Source organism: Polypterus senegalus, chromosome 4 (assembly GCF_016835505.1).
Source record: "Polypterus senegalus isolate Bchr_013 chromosome 4, ASM1683550v1, whole genome shotgun sequence".
In the NCBI taxonomy this organism is placed as follows: domain Eukaryota; kingdom Metazoa; phylum Chordata; class Cladistia; order Polypteriformes; family Polypteridae; genus Polypterus; species Polypterus senegalus.
Genome location: NC_053157.1, coordinates 112,389,995 through 112,410,760, shown reverse-complemented (window position 1 = coordinate 112,410,760; position 20,766 = coordinate 112,389,995). Strand labels below are relative to the sequence as shown.

General features: G+C 37.9%; 1 protein-coding gene across 6 annotated transcripts in view; it reads right to left on the bottom strand.

Annotated features, from left to right (window-relative positions):
• Window positions 1-14,853, bottom strand: part of slain2 (SLAIN motif family, member 2) — a 101,771-nt gene extending 86,918 nt beyond the window's left edge. For 3 of the 6 annotated variants that reach the window (XM_039751174.1, XM_039751178.1, XM_039751179.1), the window contains exon 1: window positions 14,225-14,853. In XM_039751174.1, coding sequence (XP_039607108.1) covers window positions 14,225-14,556 — 332 coding nt within the window. In that variant the 5' untranslated portion in view covers window positions 14,557-14,853. The remainder of the gene's footprint in view (window positions 1-14,224) is intronic. The other 3 variants (XM_039751175.1, XM_039751176.1, XM_039751177.1) reach the window with 1 other exon arrangement.
• Window positions 14,854-20,766: the final 5,913 nt, after the last annotated feature.

The window sequence follows — 20,766 nt, the reverse complement described above, 5'->3', positions numbered from 1 at the left end:
AACAACAAATCTTTTAATTCTCGCAGATACGCCCCTTCATTGGGAAGGAACACTACTTTTTATGGCAACTTTTCTGATGGCAACAGGAATTATACAATCTACAAGTCTCCGACTTAAAGTTTAAATCCAAACAATATATTCAATCTCTTTTTGCTGTTCAGTTATTTCACCGAGTAATAATTTCTGTTTGTTTGCACTAATGTGATCATTACTATCACTTTTTTGAGACCTTTGAATTTTAGTACTTTCATTATCTCTAACCTGCTCTGCATGTGTAGAATAATAGGATTCTGCAGTGCTAAAGAGCTACTTTAATAAACATTTAGTATTTAAACGTGATTGCTTAGGGAATAGCTTAAAGTGTTTACCATTAGGATACCTGAATAATGGCTCCTGAAAATTGGGCTTTGCAGTCATATGTGAATAATAAATTATATATCAGTTATTTCACGCAGTAACAGAAATTAGCAACACCAACATCAAATTGGCTGTATTTTTAAATCAATTTCATGGTAACTTACTCAAAAAGTACCAATTTTGATCAAAGTGATTCCAAACTTTTAAACGCTAGTGTAAAGTCCTGAGAACTTGGCTGTGGTGGAGATATTGGTATCCTATTTACATTGGGTCCATTATCCCCAACTGTAACAGGTTAAGAATTGTAATGCCACGTTGTTCAAAGTTTTACCTGCCAAATTGAAATATTACTTACAGCAAATTACGTTTCTTTCAAATAAATTAGAAATAGCACATGATAAAGAATCAGTGATCCATCCATCCATCCATTTTCCAACCCGCTGAATCCGAACACAGGGTCACGGGGGTCTGCTGGAGCCAATCCCAGCCAACACAGGGCACAAGGCAGGAACCAATCCCGGGCAGGGTGCCAACCCACCGCAGGACACACACAAACACACCCACACACCAAGCACACACTAGGGCCAATGTAGAATCGCCAATCCACCTAACCTGCATGTCTTTGGACTGTGGGAGGAAACCGGAGCGCATCAGTGATGGAAAAAAAATCAAGACAGAAACTTTCTAAAGTGTGGGGGCACTTCACACAAAAAGAAAAAAAAAAAAGTTGGATGCAGATTTTGCAAAGCGGAGCTTTCTTTTCATGGCAGCACCACTGCGACGCATGAGCATCTGAAACGCAAGCATCCTGGAGCTGTGAGGCCGCCGTCTCTAGAGAGGTAAGTTTTAGCGAGTAAAGTTAATGTCACATGTTAACATTGATGTTTGTACAATAATGTGCATATCAAGGTTTCGACAATGATAGTTAACCCTTAAACCGCCACATACTTGGGGGTTAATGACTAATCAGCTCCGGTGTGCTGGCAAATTACTCTGTGAAGCAAATATGGCCAGTTGCGGAGTTCACTGAATGTACGTCGCCACATATACTTGGCTTCGACATGCTTCTAAATTGTACTGAGACACAACTACAGCTGGTTTCGGCGGTTTAAGGGTTTAGTGAATATAATTTCAGTTATGTTTGCTAACGTGTTTGCAGCTATAGTAAACGAGTGAATAAGAGTTGCTGAGCCGTCCTAGTTTTTTTTTCTTATTTTTTCGTATTATATTTGAGTTCATATGAATAGTAAACCATCTCTAACTAACGTTAGGTAACTTGTGTTTTGGAGCAGATCAGTAATTAGCTTGTTACATATTTTAGTCCATTATTTTGTTATAATATAGTACATGATGTGATAAACTACAACACTTTTCCTTCAGAGTGTGATGATTAAAACATCTTTCTCTGTTGCTCTTTATGTTTTAGTGGTACTAAGCAATGGTGTTTAGACGAGTTTATCCTGAAGAGAAGCTCTTGCACTGCTCAAATGGCTGAAGTGTTTACAGAAAGCATCCTGAACATGACTGTCAATGACATGCAACCTATATCTATGGTTGAAGATCAGGGTTTCAAGCAGATGATCAACACATTTCATCCAGGCTACATCTTACCCTCCAGAACTCATTTTACAAAGCTCACTGAGAGAAAGTATGAATCTGCTATTACTCAGATGAAAACAGTTCTTAAATTAGCCAAGAACAAGACTGCCCTAACAGCTGATGCCTGGACCAGTGTTGCCACAGAGGCTTATCTTGGTATCACTTGCCACTTTATAAGTGATCATTGGAAGCTCATTAGCCTCAGCCTCACAACCATGCCATTAGAAGAATGACATACTGGGACAAACATCACCGCATGGATTGAGCAGGCTGTGGAAAGTTTGAGATCTCTCCAAGCAAAATTGTGGCAGTTATTCATGACAATCGCTCCAATGTAGTCCCGGCTGCTAACATGTTGCAGGAAAAACATGGGTTGCATGTCCGTCCACTGTGCAGGCCACACTTTGCAGTTGGTGATCAATAATGCACTGAAACACCGTCAGATCAGTAAAGCACTTGGAGCAGCAAGGTGTCTTGTAGAGCACTTTAAACAAAGTGAACTGGCTTCAAGCAAACTGAAGACCAAGCAGAAACAGATGGGGAACCAGGAGCACAAACTTGTCCAACATGTCCCTACCAGGTGGAACAGCAATTATTACATGATAACTCGCCCCCTGGAACAAAGATGGCCACTGACTGCAACCCTGTCTGACCCAACTGTAACACAAAGAGGGAAACAACACCTAGACCTCAAAGCTGATCGGTGGATTATTTTAGAGGAGCTGGCTAAAGCTCTCCAGGACTTTGAATGTGCTATAGTCTACTTGAGTGGGGAAAACTATGCGACGGTGTCTGCTCTGCCTCCACTCGTCAAAGGGCTTCTGAAATTCACCCACATTTCTTATGATACAGCTGCTGTGCAGTCCTTCCAGGCAGCTGCTTCAGAGGATATCACTGCATATTGGTCAAGAGAGGTCACCTTAAAGGATGATGATCCAAACAAACTGATCATTACAACTGCATTAGACCCACGTTTTCGAAAGTTGGAATTCCTGAAACCAGAAGAGAGGTTCAGTGTTCAGGCCTCCATTCCATGGATGGGAGTAATACTGAAAACACCCAGCTTGCCACGGAGCACGAAGAAGCAACAGGACCAGATGATGAGGGTGCTTCAGCTTCAGCCGAGAGAACTTCAAATAGATCTCTACAAGCTCTTGATTCACTGCTTGGATGTGACTCAACAGACAGCGACAATGAGAACACTGAAGATGCTGCTCACGAACAACTTATCACTAATGAAGTAAGATTTATTTATTAAAATAAGAATAGTGCATATTAAACATATCAATATTAAACATTTCAGATGTAGCCAACTGGCTACTTTTTATCTGTTATCCCATGCCAGGTGTTGATGTTCTTTGGAGAGCAGCCCATCTCAAAGACAGAAAATCCTCTGTCTTGGTGGAAGGCAAATGAGGCAAAGTATTCCACTCTTGTCTTATTGGAAAAATCATTCTTGTGTATTCCTGTTACCTCTACTCCCTCTCAGCATCTCTTCTCAGCAGCTGGGAACATTGTTTCAAAGAAGAGAGCCAGACTCACACCAAAGCATGTTGAAATGCTCATGTTCCTGCACTGCAATCAGGAATATATGAAATGAATCTTTTATAAACTGTACATTATTATCTAATTGTATTTGAATTGAAGCTTTATTTAAACTTTTGGGCTTTAAGACACACCAGTGGCCATTTTTGGTTAAGTTAAACGCACTTTTTTTGTTTAAAGACTATGTGCACTTTAGTTTGTATTGTTTAATGTATTTCTTGTTTATTGTGATGGTCACACTAATATAAAAACATCTGACTATTTTCAAATTCATATGTTTCACTGGTTATTATTTTAATTTGGTTATTATTAATTTTAATCATATTAATGTAGAGACATCAGGGTGACATTCACAGGTGGACCAACGTGAGCAGATGAGGTAAGACATGCACTGGAGACCAGAACAGGATGTGCAACCACAGGTCTCAGGCATCAAAATAGTCAGGCATGAAATAATCGTGACTATTCGAAAAAAAACTGAACGATTAGTCGACTACCAAAATAATCATTAGTTGCAGCCCTACCACTAATGTACTCATTTCTAATCATATCCATCCTTGTCACACCCTGTGCATTTTTAACTCTGCTACCTCCAGCTCTGCCTCCTGCTTTCTGGTCCGTTTATTAATAATTTTGAACAGACAGAAATTTGATTGTCAAGTAAAAAATCTGGCGGCCATATGCAGCTCCAAATGAGAGGTAAATAACTGTAAAAGGAAAGCCTTTAAAAAGACTTCTCATATTTGTTAAGCTTTTATAGTTATAACAACACCGAGTGTGGTACTCTGGTTACAGAAGCAAAATTTTGAAGCTGCCGGAAATGCTTGCAATGATGTTCTTTAAGTATGGTTAGGCAAAAGACTTTTCTGTTGGGACAGGACCATGTCTACACATTTTCCAAAACACCAAGGGTTGGTGCAATGTAACTAAACTACTGGGCAGCTACATGCATCAAGTATAAAAAAAAAACGGATTAGGGCAGGGCAAAAAAAAACAAAAAAAAAAAAAAACAGCACCATCTATTGAAGTGACCTCGCTTAAAACAGAGACTATTACTGTTATAGTTTTAGTATTGTGACATAGGTTCTGATTTATACTTTTTGTATTTGTGACCAAGAACATACACAAAACTCACCACTTCACCAGCTAAAAGCTAATATGTGGTGAGCGTGCTGATGCAAAAATGCCTGCCATTGCATCATCCAGGTGGATGCTACATATTAGTGTTGGTTGAAGTGGTTCCCAACTCACTGAAGTAGTGAGATAATAATAATTATTATTAAATGTCTAAAAAGAAAGTGCAAAAATTTCCTAAAAAATAAAAAACATGTTGCGCAGATGTTGATCATGCACATAGATAATTATTTTTGGTGAGCTTTGCTAGAGGTCAGATGGGGTGATCACTACAGTTCTATCACAATGGGGGCCCTTCATTGATTATGGCTTCTAACAAAGTAACACTTCAGTACTGCAGCAGGTTATCTTTACACAGTTCCTACTTGGTACAGTCTTTTCAGTATTGAAAACTATGGGGGGGGGAAAAGGTACAGGTAAAGTAAAGTGGATGTTGTAATCTGCATTCAGGGCTGAGATTCAATCTAGAAACACAGCAATTTAAAACAAAAGATGTTCCGCTTTGCCTAAAATCACACCTAAGCTGGTGTAGTTGTTGTTTCCCTTTCACAAAGGTCATCCACATGTCACAGGCATTTCCAAATGTCAGCCTCAACCCAAGACCCTTTTCAACATACTGGTTTATAGTTCAAGAATTTTTCTTTCCCACATCTTAACTTATATCTTTCACTCCTTTTCAATTTATATACATGACTTTGCTGTAATTTAAGAATGTTACTATTTTTTCCTCTGTGCTTCCTGGAAACCATAGGGTTGGAGGCCATTGTCATAAAATGCAATTTTATGTATCACAACAGTGATATTATTCATGATTTGTCAAAAATGAATGGTTGAATAACCCCCAAACATCCAATTGTTAAAAAAATGCCACCAACCATCACTAGTATTTTTTATGTAGTAGGTTCCATCTACACTTTCCCAATGTCACACGAATCTTTGATAAAAAATAGGTGCCAACCAGTTTTGTTATCAGCTAGAAGCCTAGTTATACAGTATATTACTTATGCTTTAGTCATTCTGGTGTGTGTTCAGACTATAGTGGGCATATATGTATAAATTGCCATGCTTCCATAATTGCCATACTTTGACATAGGAGTGAAATAAAGTTATCTATTAACTTCACTTCATTGACAAAAAGTAAATGAAAATTAATCACATTTTGAGATATGGCATAAATACAGGAAGCAAAGATTGTGGAGAGTCAAAGACTGAGGAATTCAAAAGTAAGGAGTCACTTCAACTGGAATCTTGTAAGAAATGTGTTTTGCACAATCAATACAGCTCACCTAACTTGGCACACAAATACTACCATAATGGGAGAGTACCTGGGGAAAAAACACATTGGAGTTAATGGTATTCTCTCCCAAACACAGATTGGGATAATTCAGCAGAACTCGTAATGTCACTTTTCTGGCAGGTCATAATAATTATAAGACAGTGTAGAATCCAAGCCAAAAACAATATGCAATTTTTTTTTCTGCAGAGTATTTGATTTGATGACAGTGACAGCCCATATCTGATACACAACACTAAGTTAATTTAGAAGTCTTTGATTTTATTCAGTATGTGGCAGCATAAAATACACTTTAGGAAACTTGTCATTGCTTAAAAATGTGTTCAGCCTTCTACCCATTGATGTCAACAGCCTTCAAAGTATAAAGCTAGACCTTACAATTAGAGTGTTACAAGACTTGTTGCTATACATTTGCCAAAAAACAAATTCATAGAAATTTTAGAGTGTACATGTACTACTGTTATGAAGCAGAATTGTGCATAAATAATACATATTTTTCTGTTATTTTTTAATACTTTCCAATGCAAAATTAACTAGTTATTTGAAGCAGTAATTGATCAACGAATTGATTTGCAACAATGTCATTAGTTGCAGCTCTTCCTGTTTGTTTTCTGCACAACTGAGTGAATACAGTTAGTCATCATTCTAGGATGATTGGTTTATGCAAAATAATAGTGCAGCATGTGATTGTTTGCCTGAGATAGGATATTTATAAGCATTTGGCAAGCAACAGAGTGTGAAGTCTAAACACTAGATGGATGTAGACATTGTGACCACCTGTGTGTGACTGGCATGTGATCTTCTAGTTTATCAGCATGACAGGCATGATTACTCCGTCACCGTATGGAATGATTTTCTAGCTAACAGGTAGGATGATGTTAAACTGAATGAAGCTCTCCTGAACAGCCCACATTTGAGACAGAAAAGGCAGATATTTTCTACACGACAGAAACTTGTACAATTCATTGACAGCAAAACAAGCAAGCAAACAAAAAATAAGAACAGGCTATTTCAAACATATGAGATGGCAATCTGAAAAATGGTAGCATTATGAATAGCAACATTTAAAGTAAAGGAACGCTAATTTAGGCATTTGTAATTTTCAGTTTAATTATGAATTATGAATATTCACATTGCAGCGACACAAATGGAATTTTGTTTAGTACTTGTGCCTCACTCATCAATAGTTTCCCTCCTATTTCTCAAAGCTGTGCTCATTAGGCTTACTGGCAACACTGAATTGGTCTACCATAAGCAAGTGTGGGAATGTGCATGAGTCTGACCAACAACAAGGTGGAATCACATCCGGGGTTAATTCCCACCCCATTATAGGCTCCAGCTCCTGTCCAGTGCATGTGCACACATTCAACTATATTAAAAATTTAGATACGAAAGTAACTGCCTCTGTATTCTCACTCAAGCAGAATCAATTTACTTTTCAATCACCTGCCAAGAAATATTATAATGCAATGACAAATTTATTTATGTGTAAATAAGAAAGAATATGTCCATGTACAGAAGAGAAACTTTTATGATAATGCAATAATGAAGTTTAAACAATCAAACTGGATTGTTGACATAATAAAATGAAAAACGTGCTGTGAAGATTTAAAAAGACTTAAAGTAAAAAAAAATGCTTCTGATAGACAACAAATTACATTAAGTGTTAATACTTTTGTTGATTAGTTGACTTCTGTCACCTGGAGGATGTATCCTATGATGATGGCTATTATGAATCTCTTCCTAATACAAGTTTCCATAAATATCTTGCTGTGCCAGGTTTATTTCAAACTGCTGACACTGCAACTATGTTTTAGCCAGTGTGAAAACAAAAACCAAGAACTAAATCGAAAACAAGTGAATACAAGGGATGAATAAAACACCAGTATTTGGAAATCAATTTGATAACACTATCCACAGAATATACAGTACATTGATAAATTGAACATTAGTTGACAAAAGCCATAAAATTCTCAAACCTGCTTACTCTAACTGAGGTCACAAGGGACCAGAGCTTAGTTGTAGATTCAACGCCAGCATGCTGGATCACTGAGGCAGAAGTTTATAAACACCAAAGCACAATAAATGTTAGTTTTTTCCTCCATTTTTTATAGCTTTGTGCATGGTGTTGTAATTTCAACTTAAAGTCGATACTATAAATTAACAATCAATTTAATGATAACGCAAAATGATATTTCAGCTAAAAACAAGTAAAATCCTTAACTAACTTATTTTGATAAAAGAAAAAACATTTTCTTGATGTTACTTTCTCACTGTATAAAATTTTACTGTTTCCATCACATTTCCTCTCATGTCTTGCTTCCTTAAACGGAAAAAAGATTAATCTCTTTCATTATATTCCTGCCGTTCTTGTAATATAGAGACCAAAACTTTTAAAATCACATTAACTTACTTGTGTTACATTTATTATTGCATACAATTAACCATCATCAGTCTATTTGATCACTTTTCAGTATTTGGTAATAGCACATAGCATAATGCTTGCCAGCTTCCATTTATTTCCCCAATTTGCAGTGAACGATGAACAAAAGTGGTAAAAAGTTGTTAAGTCGTGGCACTTTGTTCTTTGTGTTTTTTCTTTCTACTTTATTGCTTCATCCCATAATCTCCATCTCTACCTTGTTTTATATGATTTGACTATTCCCTTCAGTAAATGGCATATAATTTAGATTAGATTGGACAAACTTTATTAATCCCAAGGGGAAACTCAGATGCATGAAACAGCAGAAAAATACAAAACAAGGATACAGACCCCAAGGATATATATAATACAGCAAGTCAATAAGTAAATAAATAAAAAATAAACTTAAGCATATTAGGTGGAAGAATTGAATTGGTTGATGGCATTGGGGAAAAAAAGACCCACACAGCTGCTTCTATTATCACACCGTGGAGGGGATGGAGGGGACTTTTCATTATAGCATACAATTTTGCCATCATCCTCTTTTCCACAACAGCTTCCAATGTGTCCCATGCTTCCTCACAGGTGAAAAGTCCCAAAAGAAGTGTATTTGTTATTTTCCTATATGTTTGTTTGATATCACACTGGAAGTTCTCAATACCCTAGAACAGTTCCAGAACAAAATTTCCTATGGCTGAAATAATGACAAAATGCATTATTTGTGGATGGCATACTGCTTAGTGCTGCAACCTTACAGCTCTATGAGACTGTGACCAAATCTATCATTTATTTTGTACAGGACAAAACATAGGATCTCACCAAGCTGCATGTTTGTTAATTAAAGGTACTTGATTTTTTTTAGTTATACAGTGTTGGTTGTTTTCTTCATCCAGTATGTACTTTATGTGGAAACAGAAAACTGAACTGTGTCTTTGAACAGCTTGGATTCCTTTTTTGTTTCATGCTATTTCTCAATCTGAATTTGAAATGAAAATATTCCAGCACAGTCCATTAGATATATAAGAACGAACTGAAAATAAAAAATAATCTACTTTATGCCCGAGTATTCTAAATCACATTTTTAAGTATACATAACTAACACTGTTTTGCTCCCTAAGCATTTGTTTTTAAAAAGGATTGTAGCCACCCAACATGCATATTTTTTCTAAAAATTATTTAGCCTTAAGTAAACTATACTATACAGTAGGGCAGGGGGATTTATCTAATATACTCGATGCATCATGGCTTATTCTTCATTGGATTTAGTAAATGACTATACAATTCAAGTACAGATTGTTGCACAACTTATTTTTGTTGTTTTTAAATTCTTTCAATCCAGCAGCCTGTTTTTGGGCCACCTACATAGCGGTGTATACCCGAAAGGTAGGTATAATGGCCCATCTATCTATTGTCCTAACCATGCTGGCCTAAATAACAGCCTACATATATATGTTATGCTATACTACTATTAAGCTACTTTATTCTCTAAATCCTGCAGTCCGCAGATGTAGAGGTATTTTCTCGAAAGTCCATTATACCTTTTTGCTGGCATAACCCGCAATACTGGCTTTAGCTATATTAGACTATGTACATCATACACCACTGTCTAATTTGGTAGCAGCAGATCAGATTTGTTTCTTCTCATAGGCTTCAAGAAGAAAACAGAAAGGATTTCAGTTGTACTTTAGCATGAGATCAACTCAAAACAATAGATGCTTATTGTGCATAGAGAAGTACAAGCAGGGAGAGAAAGCTTTTCCCTTCTGCTCCATGGGAGGTTTCTCTCCTCCCTGAGCTCACCTTAGGACATTGGTTGTTAAGATGTGACAGGTGCACCACTCCAGTCAAACTCCCCACTTGTCACTACCCTTGGTGCAAGCTGCACCATGCCTAAGGCAGTTCAGGTGGTTGACACCAGAAACAAGAGCCCCATGAGGAAGGTAAGATGTATGTTGATTCATCGTAAGGTAATAAAAATCATGTGAATTGTCGTTGTGCATTGCTTCCGGCACTAAAAACAGTTTTGAAGCTCAAAGGTTCAGTTTTGGCGTTAGGTCCTTATAATGGATGAGAGAAAATAATGGAAAGCGCAAGACTGAAAAGAGAGACAGCTTGTCCTACAGTATCAATCTGTTACAAGATTTTGGCTTATCATCATATTACCATTAAATGTAGTGTGATATGAATGTTTTTGTTATTTAAAATTGCTCTAATTGAAACCTCTAATGATTATTAAACAAGAAAGAAAGAATTAATGCAGACATACGCTGCTGCATGCAGGGACTACAAAAATCATCATATTGGTGTGATTTTTTTGAATCAAAGGGTCAACCAAGAATTTATAAAGTGCTTTAGAGGAGATTTCAAAATAGTGAAATATTTTTTGTGTATCATGAAATTGCCTAAAAACATCACAAAATTATTTATAGCCCATATCACCCAGCTCTAATATACAGCATAAATGAGTGCACACCCTTCTGAAAGCTAAAACACAGATCTGTCTCTTTACAAATAAGAAACATTTGACAATCTTTTAATTACAATACTCCGTCAGCAACACTGGTATATCATTTACCAATAACACATATGAATACTAAGCAAGAAAGCACATTTTTTAAAACAATATTATAAAAGGACATTTTGCAAAAATTAGTACACCCTCATAAAAACTGCATAATACAACTCCAAAATATGTTGCTTGAGGCCCAGTTAAGAGTAATTTATCACCAGGTAAGTCAATGTAATGAGAACACCTTCGATTAAGAGTGGAATGCAACTCATTTAATGACCTCAAAAATTATTCAAGGCCCATTGCTGCATTCCTAAGGAAGAACAAAGTGAAAGAGCAAGAGTGGACAGGTATACCCACAACCTTGACCCCAACGAGCACCTGTGGGAACTTTAGAAGACACAAGTTGCGCAGCACTCTCCATCAAGCAACAAGGCACTAAAGGAGGTCATCTTCTCGGAGTGGAACAGGATAGGCATGATAATATGCTGTGAACTTGTACATACAATTCCAAGAAGAATCACTGCAGTAGTAAAAATGTAGTGGTGGACATACCAAGTACTAACTTCCCCCTGGAGACAAATAAAGAAGTATCTACTAGAAAATTACATACTTTTAGAATTTAACCAAGGTTATATGTACTATGTTTTGGCACCCTTGACTTAGACAAAGTTACCTAATGTGCTATCAATATTTCTAAAATGAGTACATTTTTATATGTTGTTGTTAAGCATGTTTAAAACACTTAAATGTTGCTATCTTTCTGTGAATTGTAACAGCCATAATTTGGATAAAGGAACATTCTTATTTCAGTATGGATGTACTCATTTATGCTGTATATTACATATTGTCTTGAGTAGCTCTTTAGTAAATGCAACAGCTTCCTACAACTGACTTATAATGAAGATATGCTGATTTTTACATTGTGCTCAGTCTTGCATACTACACAAAGAAAGTCTTCATAGAAATGTACACAAACACTGTCAGATTGTAACAGATAAATGAACGAGAAGCATGACAGCCTGATGATAGAATATTTCTTTTAGAAATTGGACAGTGAATGAATGAACCTCCCAATAACTCTACTACATTAATCTATGCTGGAGTGATGCTTGTATGTGGCACCTTTGATATCCGTTATAGCTTCCCCCACAAACAATTCAATCATTTATTTACCAAGCTCACTTACTGTATGTGTGTCATTGAGATGTGGTTTAAAAGTTGATGATTCTTACAATCCACAATCTGCAAAGTATACACACTGCTTGGGATCACTGGAGTTGCAAAGAGTAGTGCCATCGCAACCATTATAAAGGTCTGGGCTAATCAGCCCTGGCTGGGTTACCTGGGTGCAGGTGTCCAATGTTGAAAGATCTGATACACCCAATGAACTCAGGGTACATCATTGAAGATCTCATAATTTGGATTGAGGTATCAGAATATCTTATTACAAAAATTAATACAAAACTGATACAGAATATGTTAGCATATATTTATAATGGCACAGCTTCAAACTATCATAGGTTGAAGATATAAAAAAAATGCATAAAAAATGGAGTTTCAAAGTATAATATTTTCCCTTGGATATTGCTGGAAATATCCTGCAACAGATTAGTGTCCAGCCCCATGCTAATTCCTTCTTTGCATGTAATTCTATCAATGGGAGCTGTATCAATCTATTACAACCTGTATTTGAATAAGCAAGTCTGGCTTGCTCTCTCTCTCAGGGGTGGGGATCGATCTGTTCTTAAATCAATTCTTCTTTTTGTAAAAACTTGATTGCTTTGTATGGATTGCAATAAAATTAATAAAAAAAAAAAAAAAAGAATAAGCAAGTCTGGAAACTGAATGCTGTAGTAACATCTCCATGGATCCAAAACAAAAACAAGTACTGCATGTTCTACAGTATCTACTTAAGCATAACATTAACATACATTACAAAAAACCTGGGCCTGAAATGTCAATGCTATTTTCTAATTGTATTATTTCAAACTAACACTGTTAAAGGTCAGTCTAATCTTAAAACTGTAATAACTTATAAACATTTAAGTTCTCATCAGTTTCATCTTACTTATCACTAAAACCCTGATCATACTTTTACATCAGTTACAAAAATACAACTTAAAAATCTAAAACTATACTCCGTTTTTTGAGAATCTGAAAAAATGCAACAACAAAAAAGCCTTTCATAATTTCTTTATTTACCAGGATAAAGAATATTATGAATCTAAACTCCATCCTGCTTTGTCTACCACTTAATTAAAAATCTCATCCTATGGAATATTTAGTTCATTTTCACTCAATGAACCTTGCACCAACTCGTTGACTGTTAGCACTCACTAAAGAAATATGTACAACTTGACACTGTATTTTCCACTTATCTCTAATGTTACAACTAACAACAGATGTGTGCAGGTTATTGACTTATTGATTAATTATTCCTATTTTGGGGGAGTTACAATTAACAAATTTTCTGAACATGCATTCAACTGCAGGATACCAGACAGCCTACTGTGTCACAAGTGGGAATAAGGAAAGAAACAAACATGGGCCAAATAACATGATAATACTTCTGTAAAACTCAAATACTGCAACAAAAAATGTTTTGGGGATGTTTATGTCCTTTATTATACAGTCTCTTATTTTTAATGTGCTATAATGAATAGCAGGAGGTACAGCTGACTACATGGAAAAATAGATTTGAGAGTACATTACACTGAAAGATGTTATAAATCCAAGAACCGCAGTGAGCAGATTTCTCAGTGTGCAATTCTCAAATATCTTCCATGTGCTTCCCGCATAATGCAGTTAAATGTATTTGTACAATGTGCTACTTTTGGCAGTCTATTAGCTGGACAAGCTTGCAGAAGATATTTTAAATATAACTGTTTATCTAAGAAAACATTTGTGGGGATAGATTAAAGGCCCATATATGCATCTATGAGAGCACCAACAATAATGCACGCATAGCATAAGGTTAATTTTAAGGTGTGAAACAAACACTAATTAATATCGTTTGCTTTGAGAAAGGGGGCATACAAAGGGGAATAGAAGAATTGCCTGGAACCTCACCACCATGTCAGTGGATCTGTGAATTGTGAGACAAGGCTAATCGACCTGAGATTAACAAGAGGAACTAAAGGCAAGGCGGCAAGTACATAGTGAGAAAAGTAAAATATGTTCAGGTAATCGCCCGTCACCATCGCCACCTAGCTTCACCGGCGTCCGCTTGCCACGGCTCGCACATTCACTACTTTAACACCAAACGATGCCTAACTTGACAATGAGCAAGCCGGTCAACACACATAGAGTCAGAGAGCCACCCAAGTGATGTAACCTCCCCACGCCCAGGGTGTGAACTCACCAGCTGTCCTCCTCCTGCAGCGGATCGTCCATGTCCAGGTCTAGCGGCTCCACCTCATCAAGCACGCTGGCCGGCTCCTCGTCCTCTGTCAGGGACGTGCTCGGACTCAGACTACGAGGAGCTGTCTCTAACGTGTCAAAGCCCCTAGTCAAAGCACAGAGTCCCGGTGGTTCATTTGAGGAGCCGGTCGTCCGTACTCCCGCGCCCCCGGAAGAGCCAACAATAATGGATCTACTGCGCAGCTGTTTATTCTGCCTTTCCAATTTCTTCACCAGATCCTGTAGTTTCCGCACCTCTAAGTCGGCGTTAATGTTGGAATTTATATCCTCCATTGGGTGACCAGTCCTGGACGCCTGCGTTTCTGTTTGCCGTGTCTAAGAATACAGTATCTCCCTCCTGTGCTCGCACTCATGGGCCGCGAAGCTCTTCGGTTGGCGGATACTCAGCTATACATTTTAGAAACCGGGCTGTCATACTGCTCCTGGTCGTCATCTTGTTCGACTAATCAGAAGCTCACCGCCAACCGCGGCCATCTTAACCGTCACGTTAGGTTGCCAAGTCTGACAACAAAAAAGGCCGCACAGTCTTTAAAAACAAGCCCGAACCACTTCAACAGAGAGGAAGGAGACACGCGAGTGAATGGGCGGGGCAGGGGAGGTACTCGCATGTGACAGATCAAATCTCGACCAATCAAACAGCACTACGGACGCGATTGGCTGCTGTCTGAAACAGGTGATTGGCCATTCACGCGTCGTTCACACGGGCCACTGTTTAGTCCAATAAAAGTAACAAATTAAAGTACGCTTGTGTTGAGTTCTGTCACAAGTAAATGACAACCTTCAACAAAAATGCGTTTTTGTGACATCGACATTTTGAAGCATACATGTTCTCTTTATGTTATAAAGATCTGGCAAGTTGAAGCGTTCACGTCAGCTAATGACGCGAATCGTGCCCGCGCAAAGGTGGTGGGTCTTTAACGTCGAAAGCAAGGGAAACCGCCTTTCTCCAGCGCGAGCCCGCCATCCGACCTGTTTAGTGTAAACAATGTTCTGAGTTGTGCTACGTGACGCCCTCCAACTGGAGGCTTCTATGTCAAACAAGCAGAGCAAACTTTCTACACCCGTCTTTGCTTTAGACGATACTCTGTATTCCCTTTCGGGTGACACCCACTGCCAAGAGAGCGGATCGCTTAGTCAGCAGGAGCTGCGTTAATTTTGTGCCAGACAGAATGTGTTTTTTTATTATTAAACATCGTACTGTTTAAACGTTATCAAATGATACAGGATTACAAATAATACTTAGAACCTGCATGTGACTTCTTTATCTAAAAGCCACACACTAAAGAAGAAGAAAAAATAATTAGTCGATTGTCAGCAGATTACTTAACTCAGACTGAAAAGTTAGCTATAATTGCCACCCCATTGGCCTCTGACTGTACACACCTAAAGTTATCGTCAAATTTTTGAATAAAGCATTACAGTACTCTGTTTAGGGATAGACAGTGGCACGGTGAATTTAAAGGAAGGGTACGTAAATTAAAGTTAAAGAAAATTCTGAGGAAATTGTGTCTGCCTTAAAGCAGAAAAAAGGATGGAAGGGGAGAAGAGAGATAAGAGAAATAAAAAAGAGATATTTCGGCTAGTCTTCTGTTTTTACTTACAGCAGAAATCAGATTATAATGATATAATTATAATGATACGTTTGTTAGGAAAAGAGCCAGAAAACCAATCATTTGACTACTGTTGTCATTAAAATTAAGATACACGCCATTTAAACTTAGGGAAGGACATCCAATAAAAGTGAGAGCTGAAACAAGTACAGTTCTGAAGTAAGTCACTGGGTTCCCAATGCCTCGAATGATTTGAAGAATTCAGTGGCTGAAGATGGAGTAAATGTGCATCAGTCAAATATCATATGCTTTACACAACACTGGCCTGTACAGAGGGGATGGCAGGAAAGAAACTAACTCAAAAAGAATTATCTTAAATAGAACTTTATTTGTCCCCAGGGGGATAAGTTGGCGTTTTACAGAAGCTCTTTAAATTACATACATATATAGGTATATATATATATATATATATATATATATATATATATATATATATATATATATATATATAGTATATATATAGTATATATATATATATATATTGTGGAGCCAACCCGGACACAGACAGGCGGACATGTTGTTCAATACCACCACACGTTTTTATTTACAATATTTACAATAATTTCTCTGGTCACACAGACCAAAATAATGGTCACTCAGACCCAAATAATGGTCACTAAGACCCAGTAGTGCACACCTTCACCCCAATACAAAGTCCTGGCCACAAATGCCTTTCTTCGGGCTGCCTCCACACCCCCTCTGTGCTTCGTCCTTCCTCCTCCCGACTCCAGCCCTGAATGAATGGAGACGGCCCCTTTTATATGGTTCCCAGATGAGCACCAGGTGTTCCCGGCATTCCTCCCATGGCCACGCCCCAGCGTGGTGGAAGTGCTGGCTGTCCTCCCGGCAGCTCCCCAGGTGATTCCCCAAAGTCTTCCCCCCAGCACTTCCTGGTGTGGCGGAAGTGCTGGGGCAACAGGTCCCCAAGGCATTGGGGCGCCTCCTGGCGGTGACCACGGGCCCCTACACCCTGTACCCGTGGCCCCCAAAGCAACCAGGAAGGCAGCCCCCACGTGGTCCCAGATGGGCGCACGCCTACTTACGGTCTTCCAAGGCATCCACGACAATATATACTAATAAAAGGCAAAGCCCTGACTGACTCACTCACTCACTCACTCACTCACTCACTGACTCATCACTAATTCTCCAACTTCCCGTGTAGGTAGAAGGCTGAAATTTGGCAGGGTCATTCCTTACAGCTTACTTACAAAAGTTAAAGCAGGTTTCATTTCGAAATTCTACATGGTCATAACGGTCAACAACATCCGCCATGTTGAACTTTCTTATTTATGGCCCCACCTTCTCGAAATTTAGTAGGCGGCTTCCCTGCACTAACCAAAACCAATGTACATACTTATTTCGGTGGTATGATGCCACTGTTGGCCGCCATATTGAACTTTTCAACAGTCTTTGTTACTTATGGGCCCATCTTCAAGAAATTTGGTACACGGGTTCCCAACTCTAACTGAATCCTACTTACGTACATATATACGTCCATAGCCTGCAGCTCGGCCACCGAGTGAGGTGGCGTTGGGTCCCCATCCCAACGCCTCCCATGTTATTGGCTGCCTGCCTATATAAGACCATCCGTCGCTCCGGTCTCTACATTCCCATCCTTGCTTCGCCATGGGATTCACGTCTCCCTACTGATAACTACAGCCTTTTTGTTTAATCCACGGCTTCTCCGCTGTTTTATTGTTTGTTTATTACAATTATAGTTATTGTGTAGGTATTTTACAATTACTTTACATTGCTCAGGTACCCATTTCCTTTATCATTCCAACCCCCATTAACATGTCTATCGAGGTGATCACTATCGATCAAAGAACTGTCACTTACTGAGTGGTTTCCATGCCCGGAGATACCACCTACCTTTTCCATTCTCTTTGTTACATATTGCACAGCCATATCAGGCTCACTCTTGATATCTGGAGGAACATTGTGTCTTATGTATTGAATGACTGGGACAGGTTCAAGGTGTGGACTGATGACGGTACAGGAGATAATTATACTACACAGGAGCACTATAAGAGTGAAATGCTTAAGCCCTTCATCTATGGTTCTGCATGTGAGTTGATGGCTGCCGTTGAATTGTTCGGTTGTCGCTTTCAAGTGTACCGAAATGGCCAAATATTTTACACCTTTCGACAATGCCTCTTAAACATCTTAGATTCACAGGTGACGATTTCAGTAGTGGACACTTTGATTTTTATGAATGTTTAAACTCTCAAAAGCTGGATGTGATTTTATCGATGAAACCGGTTGTGTGCTTACAACGCTTGACAGATGCCGAAAGAAAAGAGACTCAAAAGTGTTGGAGAGAAAAAAAATGGAAAAAAGAAAAATAATAATTTAGGTGCAAATTCAGAAAATAAGGTAATCAGCCTGGAAGAAGTGGAACTGAAAAAAAAGCACATTATAATCAGGATCAGAATTAAAAGACAAAGAGTAACAGACAAAGTAGAACTTCATAAAGATGTTCAAAAATGTTCAAGCTATACACATGCACAGCAGGTAAAAGATTATGAAAGCAGTGGAATTCAAAAGGCTCAAAAAAAGTTGCCGCAATACAAATGCAGAGAAAATTAAAGAATATGAAAGCAGGAAAATTCACAAGAATCAAAAAAAAAGAAAGTAAAGATCACAGTAGTGCAAACAAACGGAAATTATTACTCGAAATAGGGAAAATAATCACCATGGACTAGGTGTCATTGAAAAAAAAGCAGGACAAACCGAGGTCAGAAATAAAAGACAGAGTAGAAAACAAAGTGAAATGTCATAAAGAGGTTTAAAAACAAGGAGGGCAAATACATGCAGAGCAGGTTAGAGATAATGAAAACTGGAATTAAAAGACTCAAAAAAAACGTAGGCGCAAAACACATGCAAAGCAAGATACAGAATATGAAAGCAGAAAAAAATGACAAAACAAAGAAAGTAAACATCACATTAGTGTAAAAAAAGAGAAATTATTATTCAGAGAAATAATGAAAAGGCAAATAGAAATCAAATATATGGACATAGGTGATATGTCAGAAGTATGTAAATATTGTAAGGCTTTGAAGTTTAAGTCAGAGAATTTCAAAAACTGGGTTTACCTCACATACATCTATTGGTTACTTTGCAAAAAAATTATTATTCGCTGATGATGTGGATCATTTTGTCTGTGCTGAAATTCCAAACAGAGAAACCTATCCTGAATTATGGTGCAAAGTCATTAAACATTGACCTCATTAAAAAGATTCAGCATATTAGGACTCGAAAGATTCCAAATATTGTTTTTACTGAAGATCTGAAATAAAAGTGAAACTAATGAAACAACAACAATTCAAAGAAAAAACATCTTAAAAGTGTGTATCCGGAAAACCAAAAACGGGGGTTGGCGAGCAAAGCGAGTAGGGGACAAAGCCCCCTAGTGTATATATAGTGTATATATATATATATACACACACACTTTGGTCTGAACACACACCAGAATGACTATAGATTAGATTATTAGATTATTTTTATTTATAAAAACACATTTAAAAAAACAGAGGTTGCACCAAAGTGCTGTAAAACAAAGCATTAAAGTAAACATAATACAAACAATCATACAAAAGCAGATTAATAAAACAACCAATTATAACATCCACCACAAACCCATCATACACAGTGAAATACAGAAGAAAACAAGCAGGTCTTAAGCCAACTTTTAAAAACCTCGATAGAGGATGAAGACCTCATGTGCAGAGGCAAGTCATTCCAAAGCCTAGGAGCAACAACTGAAAAAGCTTGGTCTCCCCTTGACTTCAGCTGAGATCTTGGCACTACAAGGAGCAGTCGTTCAGTTGACCTCAGTGCTTTTGGTGGCACATAGGGGTGAGGGAGGTCACAGATATATTTTGGAGCGAGACAATGCAAGGCTTTAAAAACAAACAAGAAGATTTTAAAGTCAATACAACACTTCACTGGTAGCCAGCGGAGAGAGGTTAAAATGGGGGAGATGTTGTTTTCTTGACCCATTCAAAAATCTAGCTGCGACGTTCTGAACCAGCTGAAGGTGTGACAGAGCAGATTTTGGCAGACCAACATATAAGGAATTACAATAATAAAAGCGAGATGTAATAAAGGCATGAATGACTGTTTCTAAGTCCCTTAATGATAGAAATGATTTTAGTTTAGAAATTTGCCTCAGTTGGTAAAAACTGGACTTTACTACCGTGGAGATTTGTTTTTCAAAACTTAGTGATGACTCAAAGATGATACCTAGGTTTCTGACATCATTTTGAATCATTGCTGGCAAAGGTCCTAAGTGCCTGCCGATTTCAACAGCAGATGTGGTAGGCTCAAAAATAACGACTTCTGTTTTATTTTTGGTTAATTGCAAGAAATTTTGTGTCATCCAATATTTAATATCCTCAAAGCATTTCAACAGCTTTTTTACAGGTGAAGTGATGTCAGAACTAACTTTGAGGTACAGCTGCGTATCATCAGCATAACAATGATATGTGACATCATGTTTGTAAAAAATGGCCCTCAAGGGGAGCAGGTAAAGGGAAAATAGAAGGGGAGCCAGGATAGAACCTTGAGGGACACCTTGTGTGAGAGGAGTTTACTGAGAGAAATTCCCATCTATGTTAACAGATATAGATCTGCCTTTCAGGTAGGACACAAACCATTTCAGTGCACAGCCTTGAATGTCTACTTCATTCTCAAGCCGTTTTAACAGAACTCCATGGTGCACTGTGTAAGATACCACACTGAGATCCAACAAGACCAAGATTGCAGAACAGCCAGAGTCCAAAGTTAATAAAATATCATTTGTTACTTTCAAAGGAGCCGATTTAAGAGTTTTTTAAAACCTGACTGAAACACATCACATACATTTATGTCT